Source organism: Pelobates fuscus, chromosome 2, assembly GCF_036172605.1.
Source record: "Pelobates fuscus isolate aPelFus1 chromosome 2, aPelFus1.pri, whole genome shotgun sequence".
Classification (NCBI taxonomy): Eukaryota; Metazoa; Chordata; class Amphibia; order Anura; family Pelobatidae; genus Pelobates; species Pelobates fuscus.
Window position 1 is genome coordinate 182,778,691 of NC_086318.1, and position 25,069 is coordinate 182,803,759.

The 25,069-nt window shown below is 41.4% G+C and overlaps 1 protein-coding gene across 1 annotated transcript in view; it reads left to right on the forward strand.

The window, feature by feature from the left end:
• Nucleotides 1–25,069, forward strand: part of LOC134586250 (CD109 antigen-like) — a 128,586-nt gene that overhangs the window by 56,278 nt on the left and 47,239 nt on the right. Inside the window, exons 16-23 of the mRNA XM_063441743.1 lie at nt 3,238–3,267; nt 5,181–5,226; nt 6,950–7,046; nt 8,819–8,930; nt 9,311–9,424; nt 10,708–10,941; nt 13,892–14,045; nt 14,476–14,652. Coding sequence (XP_063297813.1) covers nt 3,238–3,267; nt 5,181–5,226; nt 6,950–7,046; nt 8,819–8,930; nt 9,311–9,424; nt 10,708–10,941; nt 13,892–14,045; nt 14,476–14,652 — 964 coding nt within the window. The remainder of the gene's footprint in view (nt 1–3,237; nt 3,268–5,180; nt 5,227–6,949; nt 7,047–8,818; nt 8,931–9,310; nt 9,425–10,707; nt 10,942–13,891; nt 14,046–14,475; nt 14,653–25,069) is intronic.

Genomic DNA, 25,069 nt, shown 5'->3' on the forward strand with positions numbered 1-25,069 from the left:
ATAAAATACAAATAACCGCAAATATATATATAGAGAGAGATAAATACATATAATTACATAAAAGATTACATTAGTATATACGTAGAATTTAAATACCTATAAATGCATATATAATTAAAATTCTACGTGTATATTTAAGTAATCTTTTAACATAATTATGTCATTTGATTAATTAAAATTTGATTGACATGCCTAACAACACAGGGAGAAAGTGCAGAGAATTTAATTTGCAAGCACTATATTTGACCCTGTAACTCTCCAAGACACAATAAAACCTGTACATAGGGGGTACTGTTTTACTCAGGAGACTTCGCTGAACTCAAATATTATTGTTTCAAACTGGTAAATTGTATTACAACGATGATATTTTAAGTAAAAGTGACATTTTTTGCATTTTTTACAAACAAACGGCACTTTTATGGACTATATTATTGTTGTAATATGTTTTACTATTTTAAAACACTAATATTTGTGTTTAGTGAAGTCTCCTGAGAATAACAGTATCCTCCACGTACAGGTTTTATGGTGTTTTAGAAAGTTAGAGAGTCACATATAAGGCTTGCATTTCATTTTTTTGACATTGAAATTCGCCAGATTAGTTATGTTGCCTTTGAGACCGTATCATAGCCCAGGAATAAGAATATGAACGCTAACTTTGGCCAGTGTTTGTGACTAAGTGGCTACTAAAAAAGACTAAACATACCCCACGTTCAATACCTTGGTTTGTCTTCTTTTTCAAATGGTATGCCATTACGGGGGTAATTCTCATTCCTGGGCTACCACACTGTCTCAAAGGTAACATTACTAATCTGGCAAATTTCAATTTGAAAATGGAATGTTCTATATTTGACCCTGTAACTTTCCAAAACACCATAAAACCTGTTAATGGGGGGCAGTGGCGTACATACCAGGGTCGCAGGGGTCGCGGCTGCGACCGGGCCCGGCCCACCAGGGGGCCCGGCCGCCCTGCGACCCAGGTATGTATGTCACTGGGCCAGCTTCTTCTCTTGGGGGGCCCAGGAGCCGGCAACCTCAGGGCCCCCCGAGGCTGGCCCTGCTGTCACCCGGCTGGCCGGTCCTGCGGGCGTGCGAGGGAGCACTGTCTCCTGGGTGCTTCCTCTTCAGCTCCCTCGCGCACCGCACTGATACCGGAGCCGGAAGATGACGTCATCTTCCGGCTCTGGTATCAGTACGCGGCGCGCGAGGGAGCTGAAGAGGAAGCACCCAGGAGACAGTGCTCCCTCGCGCGCCCGCAGGACCGGCCAGCCGGGTGACAGCAGGGCCAGCAACAACACTGGACCCCAGGGAATCCCCTCAGCTCTCCCACAGGTAAGGAGGCTGGGGGGATTAAAAAAAAATGTGTTTGTGTGTGTGAGTGTATGTTAGTGTGTGTTTGTGAGTGTGAGTTAGAGTGTATGTTAGTGTGTTTGTGAGTGTATGTTAGTGTGTGTCTGTGAGTGTGAGTTAGAGTGTGAGTGTATGTTAGTGTGTGTTTGTGAGTGTGAGTGTATGTTAGTGTGTGTTTGTGAGTGTGAGTGTATGTTAGTGTGTGTTTGTAAGTGTATGTTAGTGTTTGTGAGTGTGTGTGTTAGTGTGTGTGAGTGTGTGTTAGAGTGTGTGCGAGTGTGAGTGTGTGTTAGAGTGTGAGTGTGTGTTAGTGAGTGTGTTAGTGTGTGTGAGTGTATGTTAGTGTGTGTGAGTGTATGTTAGTGTGGGAGTGTGTGTTAGAGTGTGAGTGTGTGTTAGTGAGTGCGTTAGTGTGTGTGAGTGTTAGTGTGTGTGAGTGTATGTTAGTGTGTGTGAGTGTGTGTTAGAGTGTGAGTGTGTGTTAGAGTGTGAGTGTGTGTTAGAGTGTGAGTGTGTGTTAGAGTGTGTGTTAGAGTGTGTGTTAGTGTGTGTTAGTGTGTGTTAGTGTGTGTTAGTGAGTGTGTGTTAGTGAGTGTGTTAGTGTGTGTGTTAGTGTATGTGTGTTTGTGAGTGTGTGTATGTTAGTGTGTGTTAGTGTTAGAGTGTGTGTATTAGTCTTAGAGTGTGTGTTAGTGTGTGTGTCTGTTACTGAGTATGTTTGTGTGCATCTGTTAGTGAGTGTGTATGTCTGTCACTGAGTGTGTGTCTGTCAGTAAATGTGTGTGTCTGTTCATGAGAGTGAGTGTGTGTGTGTGTGTCTTAAGCACTTACCTTTCTCCAGTGCCGGACTCCCTTGGCGCTGGGAATCTCTCCGCCCCGATCCGCCTCTCAGCTCCGAATGCGCATGCGTGGCAAGAGCCACGCGCGCATTCAAACCGCCCATAGGAAAGCATTACTCAATGCTTTCCTATGGACGTTCAGCGTCTTCTCACTGTGATTTTCACAGTGAGAATCGCAGAAAATCCTCTAGCGGCTGTCAATGAGACAGCCACTAGAGACTGGATCACCCTCAGTGAAACATAGCAGTTTCTATGAAACTGCTATGTTTTCAGCTGCAGGGTTAAAACTAGAGACCTGGCACCCAGACCACTTCATTGAGCTGATGTGATCTGGGTGTCTGTAGTGGTCCTTTAAGTGTATGTGTTTATGCATGCACTGGCGTACATACCGCGGTCACACAGGTCGCAGCCCTGCGACCCGGTGCCCGCCGCCATGTGTTGCGGCCCCAGCCCGCGCAGAGTAAGCGCGCGCGGGGGGGCCCACGGATCAGTTTTCGCACCGGGGCCCCATGGGTTGTGTGTACGCCACTGATGGGGGGTACTGTTGTACTCGTGAGACATCGCTGATTACAAATATGTGCATTTTTCTGCAGTAAACCCTAACAGTATTATGACATTTACAGCTTAAATGTGAGGCGGAACTACAAATTTTAAAATGTTTTTAAAATTTCTCAGTTTTTTTAATTTTATTCATAATAAATTATGTTTCATATATAAATATTTGATATCAAATGAAAGCACTGTTTCTCCTGAACAAAATAATATATAATAAGCGTGGGTGCACTTAATGTGACAGCGGTGAATTACGGTTGAACAGACATATAGCGCAAATTCCAGTTTTTGTTTACGTTTTGTTTTGATCAGAACGTGTACTATTGACTCCGTCCTGAAGGGGTTAAATCTGAATAGTGCTGTTATATAAAACAGTCAGATGGTTCATCATCATGATACATTACACAAAAAAACAAATAAAAAGTTCAAATGAGTTGTAAAGGACAGTTAAAAAAAAAAGTTCTGCATGTGTCTTTAATAAGTGTCATTATTTTTTCAGGTGGAAAACGCACTTATTATCGATACTCAGGTATGAAATTAATATGGTTAATTTAGGGAAAAAAAGGATGATTTTTTTTTATTAAATGCCATTTGTGAAGTTTTATGATACTTGAATGTATTTTTGTACCAGGAGGTAAATGGGCAGAAATAAATATAACAGTTTAAGCAACAGGGTCATCTTTACTGAAAATTCCTTCCCAGGAAGATCAAATCAAATATCACCAAATTACTGTCTATTTTTCTGTTAATCGAGTGTTGTTTTTAAATTGCCAGTGTAGATGTTATGTTAATCACAAGCGATATGATGTAATTGCACACCATTGAAATTTGAAATTGACAGGTGGCTAGTTGCTCTCATTCTTGGAGGAGGGTGCGATTAAGTGTGCAATATTTGTCATGGTTTATTTTAAATCCCAAAAAGAACTGAGTCAAAAGTTAAGTCAACTTCAGGGTTAAGATGTAAGTGAGAGCAATATGTCTTCTGCAAACACTAATACTGTGTGGTTGTGAACTAGAAAACCCTTTATGTCATGACCTGTCTGATTCAAGGCACTCCATCTCCAAGGCAAATTAGAGCAGAGATAGGGATTTGACTTGCTATGTGACTCGTATTGAAAGACTACAACATTCTACCAAGAGAAGATATGTTCACTTGTAATAACAGAAAACATTTTCTAATATATATTTACTCATATGCTTTCATTTTAGAAGGAGGTTGATGGGTAGGGAATTGTTTAATTTTTGGAAGGTGTGATTTTGGGATGATTGGTTATGAAGAATTTGAGGATCACCAGCCTCCAGGAAAACCATATTTAAATACTGGATAACAGTTAAATTGACCTTCCTTGTTCCTATTTTGAGCAAGAGGTGAGAGAGATAACATTCCCATTAGACCTTTAGGATTGGACATTCTATGGCATGTGTTAGTCCACAGATAACCTTGTGGTCTGTAGGACACAGGTCAATATTTTTTACAATCGCCTACCTGACAGGCATCAGGTTGATTTGAGAAAGCTGCTGCTGTCTCTCTGATCAATACTGGGGACTGGTACATGTCTCTCAGCTGCCACCTTCTCCTAAAAGAACTATATCACTATCATTCTCCCCCTCGAGCCTGTGCCTCCTAGCTCAGCGCTCTCTTCCTCTGCCCAGGATTGCGCATACGTCGACCTGGGAGCCTCTGAGGCACAGTGCACCTGACCGCAGCTACCCACAAATCGTCTGGAACTGCTGATTGGATTGCAGTGTTGTCGTGATCTGGCAAAACTTCTATTAGGGTGCGTTTGGTCCTGGAACTATCAATCATGGCACTTTTTGGACGCTCAGAGGAGGGCTTCTTATAAAAGCACAGTTGTTGGGATGCAGGCACAAGAACCTTATGTTTGAACTGTTTTTGTTAAACCAAGGTGTCTAGCCGCTTGCGGGTTGTCACCACCACTTCATGGTCCTTAAATGTATTTAATTAAAAAATGTTGATCAATGATTCATTACAATATTGCCACACTTACCCATCTAATTACTGCAGTTTTACTTTTTTTTTTAATCCAATTCTGCAGCTTTTAGCACATCACAGCATGTACTTAGAGGAGTTTTTGCTAAATTATCCAGAATGTGCTATCAGATTTATATTATCCAATACCTCATGGTAATAGGCTGCTAAATGCAGAGTGAGAACAGGCCACCATTAAATACTGTATACACAGAGTGGTACTATGATCTCTGTATGATGCACATGGTTTGGGTGAATATGTACTAACCTTTTATGTAAAGCATTGCAAGTTCTAAATGTGCACACTTGATGCAATAAATGGATGTGTGTGTAAAGGGTGTGCCAAGTCCCCAATATCCATTGGATTTAAATTGTTAAAAATACCTCAGTTTTTTATATTGGCAACTTTATAAGCTTTAACAGACTAATTATCCATATTTTTCTATCCCTAGCCTGGACATAATACATTAACGGATGCTTTATTGAGCACAAGTGGGGGTGAGTCATAAAGTATTAAATATGTACAGTATATTTTCAAATTCATGATTATTCATCCACAACTCTGATTAAAATGTGTGTGTCGTTTGTAAACTTTGAATAACATAGATACATTTTTGTTTTATGAAATGGGCAGACTTCGATACAGCATTCATGTTTAGTTTTGAAATGGATTTACACTCAAACCATAGCTTTATATAGTACTTGTGCTATGAATTTGTTCAGCAAACGTACATTTTAAAGAGATATTCTAAGCACCAAAACAATCTTTGCTTAAAGGGACACATACCAGAACAACCACAGCTTAATATTATTGAACTGGTGTGTACAGTATGTCCCTGAGGCCTTTTAATGTAAACACTGCCTTTCAGAGAAAAGGTGTTTACATTACTGCCTACAAACATCTCTAGTGGCAGTCTCTCTGACGTTCAGTGTATCCAAGCTCTGTATTTATGCATTATTATGAGGAGATGCTGATTGGCGCAATACTGTGTTTTTTCTGTGTATGCGTAATAGCCTCAAATGGTTTCCCATGGCAAAGCATTGGATTGGCTGAGATTGTCAATTCTGATGATCTTAGCCAAGGAGGTGGAATGGGGCGGAACCAGCTGTGACGAGACGTGCACGGCACTGGAAATAAGGAATAAATCAACTGTAACTTTTTTAACAGGGAGGCTGGGGCCATAAACTTTGTTTTCAGAGCTATAGTGTCATGAATACACTTTTGTACTCCTGGCACTATAGTGTTCCTTTAATGAGGCAGTTTTAGTGTAGAGATCAGGAGTAGGCAACCTATGGCACTCCAGATGGACTACGTCTCCTCTGATGCTTTGCCAGCAGTATAACTAATTATAGGTAACACCATTATGGGAGATATAGTCCATCTGGAGTACTGAAGGTTGTCTACCCCTGAAATGGATCATGCCCTACTATCAGCTGTGACAGCACAGTGTGTAGAAGTTTAATCTCCTGCTGTGTTAATTGAACTTTAATCACACACACACACACTTATCTCAGAGTATGAGATTAGACATCCTAAATTAAACAGACTGTGCATTAAAATAATTTAAAACATTAGTAACAACCCCTGGATGTTGGGCTAAGGTTACATCCCCAGGACGTACTTGAAAACCAGAGTAATCTGAATGTACCTTTCCTGGTTAAACACTTTATTATTATTATTATTATTATTATTATTAGGTCTCTTTACAGGAAATGTGTAGAGTAAGACTGTGTAGGTCACATGTAGGGATGTGTGCCTAGGGATGCATAAACAAAGAGATTTTACAGCTAAATAGCAGAGAATTCATTAGTTTGACAGCAGGGGAATGCCCAATACAGAAAGCTCACTACATTAAGTTAAATTTGTCTTGGTGAGTATAGTGTCATTTTAAAGCCTTTTTGTTTTTTCCATATTTTTTTTTTTTTAATTGTTGGATGTACAACTCATACAGCCCTTCACTGATACCCTATTTGAACATCTTAATAAGCTGTTCAATTGCTTATATACTGTGAGCATGCACCACCTACAGCATCTTTTACTATCAGGAACTGTACTCATAGCACACCCAATCAAATTTGTTCACTGTTTAGCTCAGATCATTTTGCTTTAACTTGAGTATTGGTGCAAAAGATGTACCATGAGTAAGTCAATAAATGGAAAAATGTGTTTTAAAGTAATCAACTGTAATTTAATCTAAAATTGAATATTAACATATTTTAGAAATCGAATTAATTAACTCAAATGTAGAAAACGAAGTTTATACACCTGTAAGAACATTTTATCCCGAAACTTGGATTTGGATGGAAATTGATGTAAAGTAAGTTAAAGTTATGTTCTATTTTTTTCTCTCCCTCTTGCTCTTCATCGTCGTCATTATCATCGTCATCCTGTCAGAATTAATTTGGAATTAATTAAAAGAACTACCATAGTAGTAAATAAATATTAGAAGAATTACAATAATGACAAGACGACTTATAAAGAAACCTGTGATGGTGATCAAAAGATAACTTTAATGGCGATCAAAAGATAACCAAAGAGGACTCCAAAATATATGAACAAGCACCAAAGTCTCATATACTGGGCAACATGTATTACATAGATAAAGTTATGAATAATGCATTACCTGATATAAATATACTCATGATAGTAGCAATACAAAATTCAAACCGCTAGAACAAGAATCTGTCTCTCTCTCTCTCTAAATTACCCTATTATCCTCTTACCCTATGCTTACATTAGCACTAACTATATATTTAATCAAAACTTACCATTAATGGAACACTCCAGGTACCAAAAAAACTTCATCTAAATTAACTGGTTATAGTGCCAGGAGGGTCCCAGGTGCATTCTTACCTTGAGTGGTTAAACAGTTTTCGAACAGTTAAACCCCAAAGCAGCCCCCAGCACCGATCTCAGCTACCCCTTGGTGGCATCCGGCTTCGGAAATTTCATATTCAGGAAGCACGGAGTGTCACTAGGCAGGGGTGCTGCTGATTGGCTGAGAGTGGTCAGCACGTCACAAAACTGGCTTAGAAAAGGTAAGTTGCTTTCCAAGTCATTTAGATTAAGTTGTTATGATAACTAAATTGTCTCTTTAGTATTAACCCATAACAATTCTTAACCCTACCCTAAAACATTAACCCAAACCCAGAATCAACCCAGAATATTACCCTAACACTAACCCTATACTAATCCTAACCATACAACTAACCTCATCATACACGAACTCTAAGCCTACCACAGCCACTAACACCAAGGACACTAATATCAGTATTGTTTCGAGCAGATGGGTTTCTTGATTAAAATGGTAGGTAGTGGTATGTTTCTGCTATTCAGTTCCTGGGAGCCCTCCTTCAGCAGGTAGCAGTCCTAGCATAATCGTGGCCGAGCATACCACGATGTTCAAAATAGGTTTAAAGGGCTTCACTTTGAACAATGCATACACTTGTTGGTCTGTCTGGGGCCTCTAAGCTAACAGAGGTGATAGCTAAGTATCCATTGATACTTCGGTCTTCCTGGTGGGAGCAGAGATTTATCCCTGTTCACTCTGTAGTGCAGTAATAGGAATTTAAATGGCAATTGAAGTGGCTGCAGCAGAGTGCATCTTTTAGTCTGGGGTCAGCTGATAGAGGGGTGCCGGGAGTCCCAGGTATGGATTGATACCTGGAACTCCCTTGTGTGAGTGGGGATTTAACTCTAACACAAGCCTGTATTCCTAACAGCAACTGTCAGTGTAACAGTCACTGGAGGTGTGTTTAACCTCTCAATGTTTTACCTTCAGTAGTTAAATTGAAAGGACCACTGTACCCAGTCCACTTCATTCAGATGAAGTGGCCTTGGTGGCCTTAGTGTCCCTTTTATTTAATGATAACCCTGGGTTTTTCCATGTTGTGTTCAAATTAGATTCAATAGTAATTTTTGGATCAACAGCAGAAGAAGGCTGAACATGATGGACTTTTTTCCACCTATATTACTATGTTGTAAATACGTATCATGTTAGAGGAGATAGGCCATTATTAATAAAAGCTTTCCAACTGCATTAATCAAACAATTTTATATATTTTATATATTTTATAAATTATTTTACAGAAAAAGCACCAATCTTAAATTAGTAGCTCCAAGCATGGGTCATTCTTGGGATGCCAGTGCTTTTGTTATTTCTGAGGACCTTGGCTTTGCACTGACGGAACAGCCGGCTGAGGTAACATTTCTTTAATGTTGTTAGTGAATTAAAAAATAAGTGCATATATCATGTACATGTAGTTATGATCCCATAGTAAGGATGTCCAACATTTTAATACAACCTAAATAATATTGAAAGCTTTTTAAGCAATGGGCTATCATAATTGTGTGATTATGATAGTAGTATTTCGTATTAAAGGTAGTTTTTCCAGATTTCGTTCAATTTGAGTTAGTTTTTCATGCTCTGTCGAATTTTTATATACTCACAATTCTGTCCTATTTCCCACCTTTTGCTCCAATTCCATCATAATTTGTTCTCTTTTATGCAGTTAATTCTACCTCCTTTCTTATAACTTCCCTTCCTGCTTCTCAGTCTATGTCTTTCTTTTTCTTTTACAGCTACAAGTTTTACAGTTTATCCTTATTAAACTAAATCTTCCTTACTCTGTTACGAGAGGTGAGCAGTTCATTTTGGAAGTTATCCTGTTCAACTATTTGTCAGAAGATGTGAAGGTATGCTATCAATTGTGTACTTTGTGTGCTTTGTTATAGAAGGAGATACTTTCATGATAAAAAAACGGACTATTATATGGCGTATAAATAGTTAGTTAATAGATAGTTTGGGGTGGTACTTCAACCACTCCACCATTGTGAGTGAGATACCTATTTATTTATTGTTAATTTTGCACTGTACAAACATATTGCACTAGGTGTTGTATTATTTGTATTACAGAGCCGTGTATTATTTGTTCCAGAAGCTCTGCAAGTATATCAGTCCTTTTTTTATTTATATTGGATATCCCTTGTCTGCACATATATGCACTTTGGCACTCCACATATTGTGTAAATCTCTTAAAGCACTATAGCACTTTGGTATTATTGCATTGTAATCAAATGTGTTATATGCCCTTCAGATTTTTTAGGTGTGATTAACACTGTATTTTATTTATTGTAAGCGCACTCACTATTCCTTATTACCTAATGTACATAATAAAAAACACTGAGCATGGATGCTCTATCATTTGTTTGGAAACTGAGATTCACAAGAAGGTAATAATGGATCAAAATAATAGTTACATATTTGATATGCTGAAAGTGATGCCCAACTTATTTTAATAAAATAAAATATTACTTTGTTAAAGGGTTACTCCAAGCATCATTATCATTAAATTGGCTGTCGCTGGAATCCAGACACACCCTTCATCTTTCCAGCCTTGTATTTAAGAGCTTTTCTGGGAAGCTCCCGCTCTACCTAAGCAGAAAGCTCTCCCCGGCTGTTCCCACCTCCTATAACCTTCGATCCAGTACCAGCACTTTATTTAGTCTACTGCAATAAAAAAAGAAAGTGGCCCGATCCTCCTTTTCCTACAGAGCACCACAATTATGGAACGACCTCCCGCACACTTTCAAATGTTCCCCAGGCCATAAGCCTTTAAGAGATCCCTCTCTACATACCTCAAAACAGAATGCACCTGTCATGGTTGATTATATATTTCCTACTTGTTCTATGGTAAATTTTGTATATATTGTGTATTAATATTGTTTTTGTATTTTATTGTACCCTAATGTAGCAATGCAATGTTTTGTGGACCCATGACATACTTGAAAATGAGAGAAATCTCTGTATCCTTCCTTGTAAAATATTTTATCAATAAATAATTATCACAAGGTCATTTTAGTGTTCTGTGAGAAATTGGGTTTTAAGTATCCTTTAGTATCCCATAGCATGAGGAAATAAATAAGAAGATATATAAATATCTATTTTTTATGGCATGTTTTGGTAATGTTGTTTGCAGGTCACCTTAACATTGGAAGCCAGTGACGACCTATTTGAGGTAATTGTACCACAAAGAGATGTCAACACTAATATCAGTTTTACCGCAAACCAAAAGCATGTGACTGTTTCCAGTCAAGATGGAGTGACTGTTCTGTTTCCAATAAAACCACACAAATTGGGTGAAATCCCAATCACAGTGCAAGCAACTTCACCTACAGCTTCTGATGTCGTAACAGAAACAATTCATGTAAAGGTAAGTTATATTCATTATCGAAAACATCTTAAAGTATGGTGACAGTTTTCAAATCTATCAAATGAACATATGCCCTTTGTGGTATTCTGCATATTCTCTTTTTGAAGAAATATATCTAAATTCAATTACCTGTACTACTAACATACATAATGATGATCCCATTACTACAGAGCAAAATCATAGCAAGCATTTAATATAAGTTCAATTCAAACTGGGCTTTCTTCAACTGTTGTATCTGTGTGACAGCATTATTCTTGTTTTAACTTGTTGTTAAGGGGACACAATAAGCACCAAAACCAGTATGACATAAAGGGAAAGTATAGTGTACAAATGCACTCTCCTTTTTTTTTTTTACTTAATCTTTCCCCACAATGTTGAAGAAAAGCACATGGCAGGCATGCACCTCTCTCCGATTGACAGCCACTGTAGATGTTTTAACTCTGTAGTGTAAACATTACCACATCTCCAAAATTGCAATGTTTTACACTGCGGGAGCAAAATGCCAGGGGCACTGCACACAGACCAATGAGATGAAATGGGTTCTTATAGTGTCCCTTTAATGTAGTAGTCTTGACACCTAGATAATTTTGGTGTAGATAATTTTGCTATTTCTGAGTCTGTCAGTGTTACTCTAGAGGATGTCAATCAGACAGCATCTAGAGACTGTTAAATCTTCATATTCAACACAGTTGAATCTCCAATAGAGGAGCATTATAATGCTTCTCTATGAGGAAAATCCTATTGGCACAGTGCAGCAATTTCCAAAAAGGGATATTAGAGCTCTCAGGGAAGCATTGAGTAGTGATGATCTCAGAAGAAAGTAGAGTGGTGGGAACATAGTGGATAAAATGTGAGATACATTTCATTTTTTTTTACTTTGTAAAAGAGGGGTCAAATAATCTAACAGGGGTGCTCCTTAGATACATTCCTAGATGTTTTTCATGGTGCTTTGACATTCTAAAGGCATTCTAAAGGCATGCAATACATCATGGGAGTTGTAGTTCTACAACATCTATGGATCTGCCTTTTGAGCACCCCTGCTCTAACATGTCAAAATCACGCTAATGTTATTAACCCCTTAAGGACACATGACATGTCTGACACGTCGTGATTCCCTTTTATTCCAGAAGTTTGGTCCTTAAGGGGTTAAATCATTTTATATTTATAATGTTAGAGAGCACCTTTAATTAACTCCACTGTTTACTTGCAAAGCTCTTCGAAAAAATGATGACAGTATTTAACCGATAAAGGCAGCTAAAGTGCCAGACCATGCCGCTATCTTCTCTTGTCTTGGCTACCGCAATCTGCTTCTCATTGGTCTTATGTATTCCCAGCTTGCCCCATTATTGTCTATAATGAATGTTGCAGCAAGGCTCACCTTCCTGTCCTCCCGCACCTCCTGTATGATATAATGTTTATTTTCAATTCTTGTTGTTGTTTATAAATCCCTACATAACACTGCTCCTACCTCCCTCTCCTCACAAATACACAAATATGCCCCATCTAGGCCCCTACGCTCTGTCTCTGTTCTCTGTTCGTATTTCCACCTCTGACCAGGGGCAGATCCAGAGCCTAATCTTGGGAGGAACTCTAATAGATTATTTAAAGAAACAATCCAGGTCCAATATCCACTACAGTGGGACAGTGTGTGTATTGGGGAGCAGTTTGCGTAGGGGGGCAGTGTGTGTATGTGGGACAGTGTGTGTTTGTGTGAAAGGTGTAGTCTGTGCATGGGAGTGCAGTGAATATATGGGGGTGCAGTGGGAACCCTGTGTGTATGAGGGTGCATTGGAGACAGTGTGTATGGGGGTGTAGTGTTTGTATGGGTGAGCACCGTGTGTATGGGAGTGCAATGTGTGTGTATGAGGGTGCAGTGGGGGCAGTGTGTGTATGGAGGTACAGTGGTTGCTGTCTGTGTATGGGGGTATGCAATGTGGGTGGGGGGTGCACTGTGTGTATTTGGGTACAATGGGGACAGTGTGTGTATGAGGGTGCAGTGGGGGAAGTGTGTGTGTGTATAGGGGTTCAGTGTGTGTATGGAGGTTCAGTGTGTGTATGGGGGTGCAGTGGGGTCCATGTGTGTATGAGGGTGAAGTGGGGTTTGTGTGTGTATGAGGGTGCAGTGGGAGCAGTGTGTGTATGGGGGTGCAATGTGTGTATGAAGGTACAGTGGTTGTGTGTGTGGGGGGGGTACAGTGTGTGTATGAGGTGCAGTGGGAGCACTTGTGTATGGGGGGGCTGTGGGGGCAGTGTGTGTCTAGATGGGGGAGGGGCTGATTAAAACAAATAAGTGTTGTTGTTTCTTAACTTAAAAAAATATCTTATCTTTGCACAGGGATATTGATTGTGAATCCCTGGTGGTCCGGTGGAGAATTCCTGGTGGTTCTAGGGGGGGTGCACTCTATCCTGCAGCTCCTAAGGCTAAAGTTCACTCTCGCGAGAGTTGAGCGTTGCTGTGGTAAATGTGGCAACGCTCCAAGCTCGCAAGAGGAGACCCAGTAGAACTAAAAGCAAGTGCTCACGGGTCACCTCTCCTTCCCCTGCTGGCCGCAAGTGGACAATTGCCCCATTGCCCTCCCCGGATCCGCCACTTCCTTTGACACCCACCTTCAACACTTCTCTATGGCTGAACCTTCCCTGCTCCGTTAGACTCTCACCTTGTCTCCATCCCTTCAAAAAAATAACTGAAGACTCACTTCTCCTGCTGTGATGTCATCCAAAAAAATTATATAAACTCTTGTAACAACCTACATTTTCCTAATGTGTCACTTTACCCCACTACCCCTTGAATGCAAGATAATTTGCAGTTTTCTTTTAACTGGAGTCTTCTTGATATGTTTTACTACTTTTCCAAAATAAATAAAAAATATATATAATATTCAGTAGTTGGAGTATAAACGCTAACAATGATGACGTTTATACAGAATAAAACTGTTATATTTTCTTAAAGGCAGAAGGAGTGAGGCAATATTATTCTAAGGCTGAGGTTTTTGAAGTTGCAAACACTGGAAATTCTGTTCAAAGTCCACTGTCAAAGAACTTTACATTCACTTTTCCTGAAGATTTGGTAGAAGGTAGTGAGGAAGCACTTGTAACAGTTATTGGTAAGTATTGTTACTAACATCTTGACATACAATAGCAATTATTCAGTTCTCTCCTTTTTTTTCCAGTTCTTTATTTCTTCAAAGAGGCAGAAAAAAACATGAGTAGCATATTCAATTCTAGCCTTCGTGCCCCTTATTTTTCAAATAGTGTGTTACAGGCGATTAATATCACCAGCTTGCATCTACATGAAAAAATGCAGTTACTATAAGCTGAGCTGGTTAATAAAAAACATCTAATTTTTTTAAGTAAAACAATGACAGAGTACAGTTAAGAACTTTTTTGCTAGAATTATTTATTTTGTTACTATACAGATAACTGTTCTTTATGTTCCTGTAATGTTTATAATTGCTATGTACAAACGTTTTAGCAGAAGTACTGTTGATATGAAGTGTGCATTTTATTTAAAATATTTTCTTTACATTTTAACAGGAGATTTTCTTGGCCCTTCAATAAATGGCCTTGAGTGTCTGATCCAAATGCCATATGGTTGTGGGGAACAGAATATGATTAACTTTGCACCAAACATATATGTTCTTGAATACTTAACAGCAACTCAGCAGATAACAGAAAATATTAGAGCAAATGCCATATCATACATGGAAAAAGGTGAGTGTCTTTGAAATGTGTGTCTTAAATTATATTTTACGGTGTAACCATTCTGTAATATAATCATTTTATCTGCAATTTTGTTATATTGACATATCTGACGAGCAATGGCTAGCCACTCCATACATTAACCCTTATAAAATCCATAAACTGATTTAGGTAAAAGGTCCCATATTTTAACCATCTAATTGTGGATATCAACTTAAATCTGTATCAAATTCAGGCTCATTCCAGAGCCTGTTCTGCAAAATCTGAACATTGTTCAGCCATAGAGAACATTGTTACGTACTGTAACATTCCAGAGCCTGTTCTGCAAAATCTGAACATTGTTCAGCCATAGAGAACATTGTTACGTACTGTAAACAAACGAAAAAAAAGAATTTCTAGCACTTCTGATAATGTTAGTAGGCAGCTAGGACAACCCAAGCCAGAGGTCTCTTCTTTCTGGTAGTAGGTAAGATGCAACATGAAAAAAGAGGGTCGCAGTGCCTTGTGAGTGTCTTCTGATCCAGATGGTGCTCAGTGCATGTAAAAGAGCAGGAGACACAATATAGTGTACTTGTCAGGATCGGGACAGGGATCCAACACGCAGAGTACAAACAGTAGCCAGATACGTATACCAGACCTTAGAATGGCCGGACTAACGTAAGTAGTACAGTAGAGAATAGTCAAAGACAAGCCGAGGTCGAGGGTAACAGAAGACAGGTAAGCGATAGACAAGCCGAATCAAGGGTAACAGAGATAAGCAGAATAGAGCAAACAAGCCGGGTCAAAAGCAAAAGGGATAACTAGAAAACACGAGCACTGAGTGACTAGAACAAGCTAGAACCACGACAGGGCAATGAGCTAATGAAGGAAGCTCTGTTAAATGCCCTGTTCAGGTAAGTAGACACACCTCCGTCGAGTCCTGATTGGTCCTGAACCAATTGAATGACAGGTCGTTCCGGGTTGACGTCCTGACGTCGACCTCCGGGCGTCATGCTATAAAAGGGAGTCACTCCCTCGCGGCCGGCCTTGCGTGACCGGATGGACCGCGAGGAAGAGGGAAATCAGGCCGTCCGGATGGATGAACGACTAAGTCTCTACCTCTCTCGGAGGTAGAGACCTCAGGTACCCTGACAGTACCCCCCCTCTCAGATACGCCCACCGGGTGGAAGTAACCAGGACGAGAAGGGAAGCGAGAGTGAAATGCCCTGCGGAGACGGGGAGCATGAACATCCTCCTGAGGTACCCAACTTCTCTCCTCAGGACCATATCCTCTCCAATCGACCAGATATTGTACTTTCCCCCGGGAGATTCGAGAATCGACGATGGAATTGACCTCATACTCCTCCTGACCCTCCACCTGAACAGAGCAAGGAGGGGCGATCGTGGAGGAGAATCTGTTACAAACTAGTGGTTTCAGCAACGAAACATGGAACGAGTTAGGAATGCGTAAGGTAGTAGGCAAAGCTAGACGATACGCAACTGGGTTAATTTGAGCCAACATCCTGTAAGGTCCAATATACCGAGGAGCGAACTTCATGGAAGGCACTTTTAACCGAATGTTTCTAGTACTTAGCCATACTCTATCGCCTGGAACAAACACCGGTGCTGCCCTTCTACGTTTGTCAGCGTGTTTTTTCACCAGCATAGAATTGTGCAGAAGAATTTGTCGAGTCTGGTCCCACAACTTCCTCAAATTGGCAACATGGACATCAACCGACGGTACCCCTTGGGAAGAAGACTCCGAAGGAAGAATGGAAGGATGAAAGCCATAATTCATGAAGAAGGGGCTAGAATGCGTAGAATCACAAACGAGATTGTTGTGTGCAAACTCCGCCTAAGGAATCAAACCGACCCAATCGTCCTGGTGTTCAGAAACGAAACAACGTAGATATTGTTCAACCTTTTGGTTGGTGCGTTCAGCAGCTCCATTGGACTGAGGATGGTAGGCAGAAGAAAAATTCAATTTGATGCCTAGTTGAGAGCAGAAGGATTTCCAAAAACGGGAAACAAATTGGGAAGGTATCCCATGTAAACGGAAGATCTCCCTAGCGAATATCTCTGCTAATTCGGGCGAAGATGGGAGTTTAGGTAAGGGAATGAAGTGAGCCATCTTAGTAAATCTGTCCACCACAGTGAGGATAACAGTCTGCTTTTTAGAGATAGGCAAATCAACAATGAAGTCCATAGCCAAACAAGACCATGGCTTTTCAGGAACCTCTAAAGGGTGCAGAAATCCGCATGGGAGCGAATGAGGTAGCTTAGTCTTGGTACAAACTACACACGCCCCGATGAATTCTTTAATATCTTTACGAAAATCAGGCCACCAGAAATCTTTAGAGATCAAAGCATACGTCTTGCGAATGCCAGGATGCCCAGCCACCTTGCTGTTATGGAAACAGCGTAACACTTCTAGTTGGAGAGTGGCGGGAACGAAGTGTCGATCCCCAGGAGTCTGTTTGGGCGCAAGATGCTGTAATTTCATGATCTCAGTAAGCAATGGAGAGTGAATCCTGAGATTCGTGTTAGCGATGATGTTACCCTTAGGAACTATCGAGGAAAGGACTGGCTCATTTATAGTGAACGGTTCATATTGACGAGACAAAGCATCGGCTTTAGAGTTCTTAGAACCAGGTCTATAAGTAAGCACATAATTAAAGTGAGTAAGGAACAAGGACCAACGAGCTTGTCTGGCGGACAGGCGCTTAGCCTCCCCAATATAAGACAAGTTCTTATGATCCGTTAAAATAGTAACAGGGTGTAATGTCCCTTCTAGTAAATGTCTCCACTCCTTTAAAGCCTTAATGACCGCTAACAGTTCCCTATCACCGATGTCATATCTGCTTTCAGGCCCAGATAATTTCTTAGAGAAGAACCCACAAGGGTGTAACGGTTTGTCCACCCCTAACCTTTGAGACAGAACAGCACCAACTCCCGTCTCAGAGGCATCGACCTCGAGTAAGAACGGCAGAGTCGTATCAGGGTGGACTAGAATGGGAGCAGAGGCAAAAAGTTATTTGAGAGTCTTGAACGCAACAAGAGCCTCCGTAGACCAAGTCTTAGTATCAGCCCCTTGTTTGGTCATATTGGTAATAGGCGAGATGATAGAAGAGTATCCCTTAATGAAGCGCCTATAATAGTTGGAAAAACCAATAAACCTCTGAATAGCCTTGAGTCCTTTAGGCAACGGCCAATCTAAAATAGACTGGAGTTTGTCAGGGTCCATTTTAAAGCCTTCCCCAGAAATCACGTAACCAAGAAAGTCTATCTGCGACTGGTCAAAGCTGCATTTCTCCAATTTACAGTATAGACCATGTTGCAGAAGTTTGTGTAGTACCTTTCTGACTTGTCTATGGTGAGTCTCAATCTCCCTAGAGTGTATCAGTATGTCGTCCAGGTAGACAATAACACAATCATGTTGAAACTCCCTAAGTACCTCATTAATCAAATCCTGAAATACTGCAGGAGCATTGCAAAGTCCAAATGGCATAACTGTGTATTCATAATGGCCATACCGAGTATTGAACGCCGTCATCCACTCGTGTCCATGCTGGATTCTCACCAAATTATATGCCCCTCTGAGATCTAATTTGGTGAAGATTTTGGAGCCCTTAAGACGATCAAACAACTCGGTAATCAATGGGATAGGATAGGCATTTCTGATAGTTATTTTATTCAAACCTCGGTAATCAATATAAGGCCTCAGCGTGCCATCCTTCTTTTTAACGAAGAAAAACCCAGCCCCGGCAGGAGAAGAAGACCTCCTAATGAATCCTTTCTCTAAATTCTCACGGATATATTCCTCTAGAACAGAGTTCTCCTGAACAGATAAAGGATATACATTACCCCTCGGGGGCATAGTACCAGGTAGAAGCTTAATTTTACAATCAAATGGCCTGTGTGGAGGTAATGAATCGGCATTCTTCTTGTCGAATACTGCCTTTAAGTCTTGGTACAGGGGCAGTATCTGTCTCTCCGTGGACAGAGTAGAACTACCTGGTGTATTAATATTGGCCAATGGAGAAACCCTGCGTAAACACTTCTCCTGGCAGCTCAGACCCCACGAGAGTATCTCCCCTAATTCCCAATCGATAATAGGGTTATGTCTCTTCAACCATGGATACCCCAGAACTATGGGAACAGAAGGGGACGAAATGAGCATGAGAGATAAATTCTCCACGTGTAGGATACCAACATTTAAGTTAATGGGTATGGTCTCACGAAAGATAACGGGGTCCAGTAATGGTCTACCATCTATGGACTCAACGGCCAAGGGTGTCTCCCTTAACTGGGATGGGATATTGTGTCTAGTAGCAAAGGCTTGGTCGATAAAATTCTCAGCAGCTCCGGAATCTATCAAGGCCATAGCCTTTACCACTTCCTTCTCCCAGGTTAAGGAAACTGGTAGCAGAAGCCTGTGATCTTTATAATTAGGAGTAGAGGACAAAATAGAAACACCCAAGGCCTGTCCTCTAGAGAAACTTAGGTGCGAGCGTTTCCCGGGCGGTTAGGACAGTTCGAGAGTAAATGACCTCTGGCTCCACAGTACATACATAACCCCTCCTTTCTCCTGTACTGTCTCTCCTCCTCAGAGAGGCGGGTATAGCCTACCTGCATAGGTTCAGGGAGCAATGAGACCGTGGAGTCAGGACTTAGAAATGCGGGAGCTAACCTAAAGGAAGGTCTCTGGTTCCTCTCTCGAGTGTTCTGTCTCTCTCTTAAATGTTCATCTATACGAGAAATGAACGAAATTAAATCCTCTAAATTCTCAGGAAGTTCTCTAGTAGCAACCTCGTCAAGGATTACATCTGATAGCCCATTCAAAAATACGTCCATATACGCCTGCTCATTCCACTTGACCTCTGACGCCAGAGACCTGAACTCTAGTGCATAATCCACAAGTGTTCGGTTCTCCTGTCTCAGGCGTAACAGTAATCTGGCTGCATTAACCTTTCTACCTGGAGGGTCAAAAGTTCTTCTAAAAGCAGCTACAAATGCGTTATAGTTATATACTAACGGGTTATCGTTCTCCCACAGTGGATTGGCCCATCTCAGAGCCTTCTCAATGAGTAAGGTGATAATAAATCCCACCTTTGCCCTATCCGTAGGATAGGAGCGAGGTTGCAATTCAAAGTGGATACTAATTTGGTTTAAAAAACCACGACACTTCTCAGGAGCACCACCATAACGTACTGGTGGGGTAATGCGAGAAGAAGCACCTACAGTGGCTACCTCTAGGCCTGAACCCACAGGAGAGATAGGAGTAGTACGTAACTCTTCTGGTGGATTATTGGCACGAGATAATAACGCCTGTAGTGCTAGCGCCATCTGATCCATTCTGTGATCCATGGCTTCAAACCTAGGATCAGGAGAACCAAGCTGACTGTTTGTACTTGCAGGATCCATTGGCCCTGTCGTAATGTCAGGATCGGGACAGGGATCCAACATGCAGAGTACAAACAGTAGCCAGATACGTATACCGGACTTTAGAATGGCCGGACTAACGTAAGTAGTACAGTAGAGAATAGTCAAAGACAAGCCGAGGTCGAGGGTAACAGAAGACAGGTAAGCGATAGACAAGCCGAATCAAGGGTAACAGAGATAAGCAGAATAGAGCAAACAAGCCGGGTCAAAACCAAAAGGGATAACTAGAAAACACGAGCACTGAGTGACTAGAACAAGCTAGAACCACGACAGGGCAATGAGCTAATGCAAGAAGCACTGTTAAATGCCCTGTTCAGGTAAGTAGACACACCTCCGTCGAGTCCTGATTGGTCCTGAACCAATTGAGTGACAGGTCGTTTCGGGTTGACGTCCTGACGTCGACCTCCGGGCGTCATGCTATAAAAGGGAGTCACTCCGGGGGCGTGGCCTGGCAGCTCGAGGAAATGGTTGTGTGAGCCGTCAGCTCCAACGAGGGTATCAAACTTACAGCGATTAGAAGAGCATTACCGACCTTTACCAGCCACCAAACATAACCACCCGTTACCTGAACCGCCATGGCACAGAGATCAGCGAAAAAGAGCAAACTGCGCCCGGCTACACTGAAGATCGCGGCACTAACATCTCCGCGACGGTCTCCGCAAAATGGCGCCGGCGGCCCTTCCTCACCCACAGCGTGCTCTGACAGGAGCGACAGCACTTCCATCTCACTGGGAACGGCTCTCCCAGCGTCGGAAACAACTCTCCACAGAATGCTGCAAGAGCTACAACAATCTCTGCAAGCAGATTTCTCTAAATTGGCCCGTGATGTAAGAGCAGATATCCAGGCAATTGGTGAGAGAACTTCTTTATTAGAAGACAAGTCTGAGGAGATCATTGAGGCCCATAACACCCTGGCAGGGGCCCATGATTCATTAGAGGAGAAAGTCGCCTTCCTCACAGCTAAAATAGCAGATCATGAGGACCGAGACAGGCGCAACAATATTCTATTTTCCAAACACACTCTAAAAGCATAAGAGGTTAACCATATTATCTACAATTGCCCTCCCCCACTCTGGCTCCATAGGGCCGATATTTTCTATTATGACACTGGACACTATGTCCTGGTCTGTCTTTCTGTATATAGTTGCCTTAGGGCAGAAAGTTCTTTACCTATTCCCTCCGTACCCTACCCCCCCCATCACGGACTCCATTTTCATGTAACAATGAAAAGCAACTCTTATTGAATATCATTAACCCCAGAGGTCCACAAGCAGGTTTACGCCTAATTGTTCCAATTATCCTAAGCAAGTACTCACAGACGCCATATAAGAGGCGACTTGTAATTTGTAATAGATCAGACTATGGTATTCCATTTCATCTACAATGTTTAAAGGTGACGATGTATATAGTACAAGTAGACAGGGACAGTGAACAGGTCGAGATCCCTCTATGGGCTCTTGACACACTAACCCCAACCCAGGACTGGCCATGGCTCTAACCATATTATCCCTTAACGCCAAAGGCTTGAACTCCCCTCACAAGAGGAGGCTCGCCTTAGCAGAAGCAGTTAAATTGAAGGCGAGTATTGCCTTCTTTCAAGAAACCCATTTTTTGAAATCTAGTATGCCTAAATTTTGTTCCAAATCGTTCCCGCTGGGATTTCACACAGCGTATATTAAGAAGAAGAGAGGGGTGTCAATATTGATACATAAAGATGTGGCCTACTCGACCCATAAAATAATACGGGATAAAGAAGGTAGATTCCTCCTCGTACAATGTCTCATAAATAATGCACCATACACGCTTTTAAATGTATATGGTCCCCACGATAATCAAGTGGACTATGCAAACAAGATAATTTCATTAGCTCAATCCCACGCGTTCGGGACACTAATTATGGGAGGGGACACAAACTTTGTCCTAGATAGTGGATTAGATACAACTTCCGAGAAATCGGTCGCAAGAGCATCAGCTCAAAAGCGCTCTAACATAGCAGCACAACTCAGGACAGCAATACATACAGCAGGACTATTAGATATATGGAGGGTCTTACATCCCTCAGACAAAGACTACACGTTTCACTCCCAGGTTCATAACTCATACTCACGTATTGATCGTTTCCTGATTCACGCATCCACAACACCGAACATACAAGCAGCACACATAGGAAGTATAACATGGTCTGACCATGCTCCTATCACCATATCAATACAAGAGAAATTTTCTAATATAGGTCGGGGTACATGGCGTCTTAATGAAACACTCCTGAAAGATCCCCATATACTATACCTATTTCGAAATAAACAACACTCAACACTCCTCCATAGATATGATTTGGCAGGCTCATAAGGCAGTGGTCAGAGGGTTATTTATTAAACATGCAAGCCGCGCAAAAAAGAAAAGGGAAGAAACATATAATAACCTTATCAAAGACATAACAACCCTCACACACGCCAACAAAACAAGCCCTACACTGAAACAACAGAGTGAACTGAGGGACCTCCAACATAAACTGCATGAAATTGACCTGGACAAAACCAATTATATACTACAGAGATGTAAATATAAATTTTTTGCCCACGGGAACAAATCTGGTTCCGTACTGGCGTCCAAGCTAAAATCACGCATGGCCAACTCCCGAGTAGCATGGCTACTATCCTCAAGCAACTGCAAAGTGACTAATCCTCAACATATTGTAGACGAATTTGCACAATACTATAAAAAACTATACAATCTCCGAGAAGACGCTAACACACATACCCCATCTGCGACCCAGATACAAAAATTCTTAGCCTCGATCCACATTCCCACATTAACACAGACAGAAATTGATCTTCTCATACAACCAATCACCGAGACAGAACTGTTAACAGTGATTGGCCAGCTGCCAGCACATAAATCACCGGGCCCAGACGGCCTCCCCAATATTTATTACCAAACCTTCTCTAAAAATCTCACCCCCTCTCTCACAAAGCTCCTGAATCACTGTTTTCTCACGGGCACCATGCCACCTGAGATGTTACAGGCCCACGTCTCCACACTGCCGAAACCGGGCAAACCACCCACGCTATGTCAAAACTTTAGACCCATATCGCTTCTAAATTGTGACACGAAAATTTATGCTAAAATCCTGGCTGAGAGAATGAAACATATCTTGACGCGTATTGTACACAACGACCAATCAGGATTTGTTAAAAATAGGCAGGGTTCGGACAATACGAGAAAAATTCTGAATGTTCTTTCCCATATGGAATCAAGACACATGGAAGGCCTTCTTTTAGCACTGGACGCGGAGAAGACCTTCGACAGACTGAACTGGTGCTACATGACACAAGTGCTAGAAAAATTTGGATTTCCTACTGCTTTTATACAAGGCATTTTAACTTTATACTCCAGCCCCACAGCTAGAGTGTCGAACGCAGGTTTTTTATCAACGCCCTTTCCAATAACGAATGGCACCCGCCAAGGATGCCCCTTATCGCCCCTATTATTTGTGTTATCATTGGAGCCTTTAGCATACAAAATACTAAACAGCAAAGAAATTACAGGGATACATGTATCTCAGAAAGAATACAAACTATCTATGTTTGCAGACGACGTCCTGATCTCTCTGTCCAATCCGACACAATCGCTCTCCCACCTCATGCGCATCTTAGATGAATACAATGCGATCTCGTACTATAGATTAAATCAGACTAAGACACAGGCATTACCAATACGACTCACATCGCACGCGGTGCACACACTAAAAGAGAGATTCTCCTTTGATTGGAGGCACACACACATTACATACTTGGGTATTAAAATAGCAGCTACCCTTAGGGGAATCATCACGCATAACCTATCTACCCTGCCGCTAATGTGTAAAAACCTACTTCATAAATGGAAAGGAGTTATGCTTTCATGGTTAGGGAGAATAAACGCGGTTAAAATGGTAGTACTCCCGAAACTGTTATATGTATTTAGGATGTTACCGATTCCGCTCTCACCCACTCTAAGCAAACATATACAACGCATAATCACTATGTATATATGGGAACAGAAAAAAACAAGATTGCCGTTGTCCCTGCTCCAGACCCCAGTGAAAAACGGAGGACTTGGAGTCCCCAATATTTTAAACTACCAGAGGGCGGCTATACTGGAGACAGCAGTTAAACTCCATGCCCCCAAACTTACGATACAATGGGTAGACTTAGAAAATGAATATAACCCGAACGGTTCAGTAACAGACCATATGTGGACTCCCAGGTATCTCAGAGACAATACATGCCCCATATTGCCATTGTCTAAATTTTCAGTCCAAGCATGGGATTACCTACACCGGAATAGCAAAACGGAACATAAATTTTTACCCTGGGCTCCACTAACAGCGCTCAAATCGATCTCACCCTGGCTATCGCTGAATAAATGGAGAGATTTGGGAGCCCTACGTATTACAGACCTATGCAGACGAGATAGTATCATACCATTCCCGGAATTACAATCCACCCATAAACTACCTCACTCCTATATCTTCCCCTATCTGCAATTAAAAAGCATAGTAGAAGATAAAGTAATGAAGTATGTGGACAGGGAGCAGGCCCCCAGTAAACACACACTCATGCTGTATAATAGATGCCAGGGAACTCCAGTTAAAGCCAAGACTTTATCTATAGGTTATTCAGCATTGCACGAACAACTCCCTATCCAAGACTTTAAATTCAAATCCCAATGGGAAAAAGAACTTCGCTTAAATTTTACGGATGACCAAAGGTTAAAATCGTTACTAGCGTTAAAAGGAATTACTTCCTGCTACTCCCACATAGAAGCCCATAAGAAGTTAGTATTTAGGTGGTATATAACACCGGATAGGCTTCATAAAATTTACCCGGGCACCTCGGATCGGTGTTGGAGATGTGCCCAAGGCAATGGCACCATGTCCCACATTTGGTGGGATTGCACTCTTATTATCCCCCTTTGGGAAGAGATTAAGGCACTATGGAACAAAATTCACTCTCAGACACTAAAA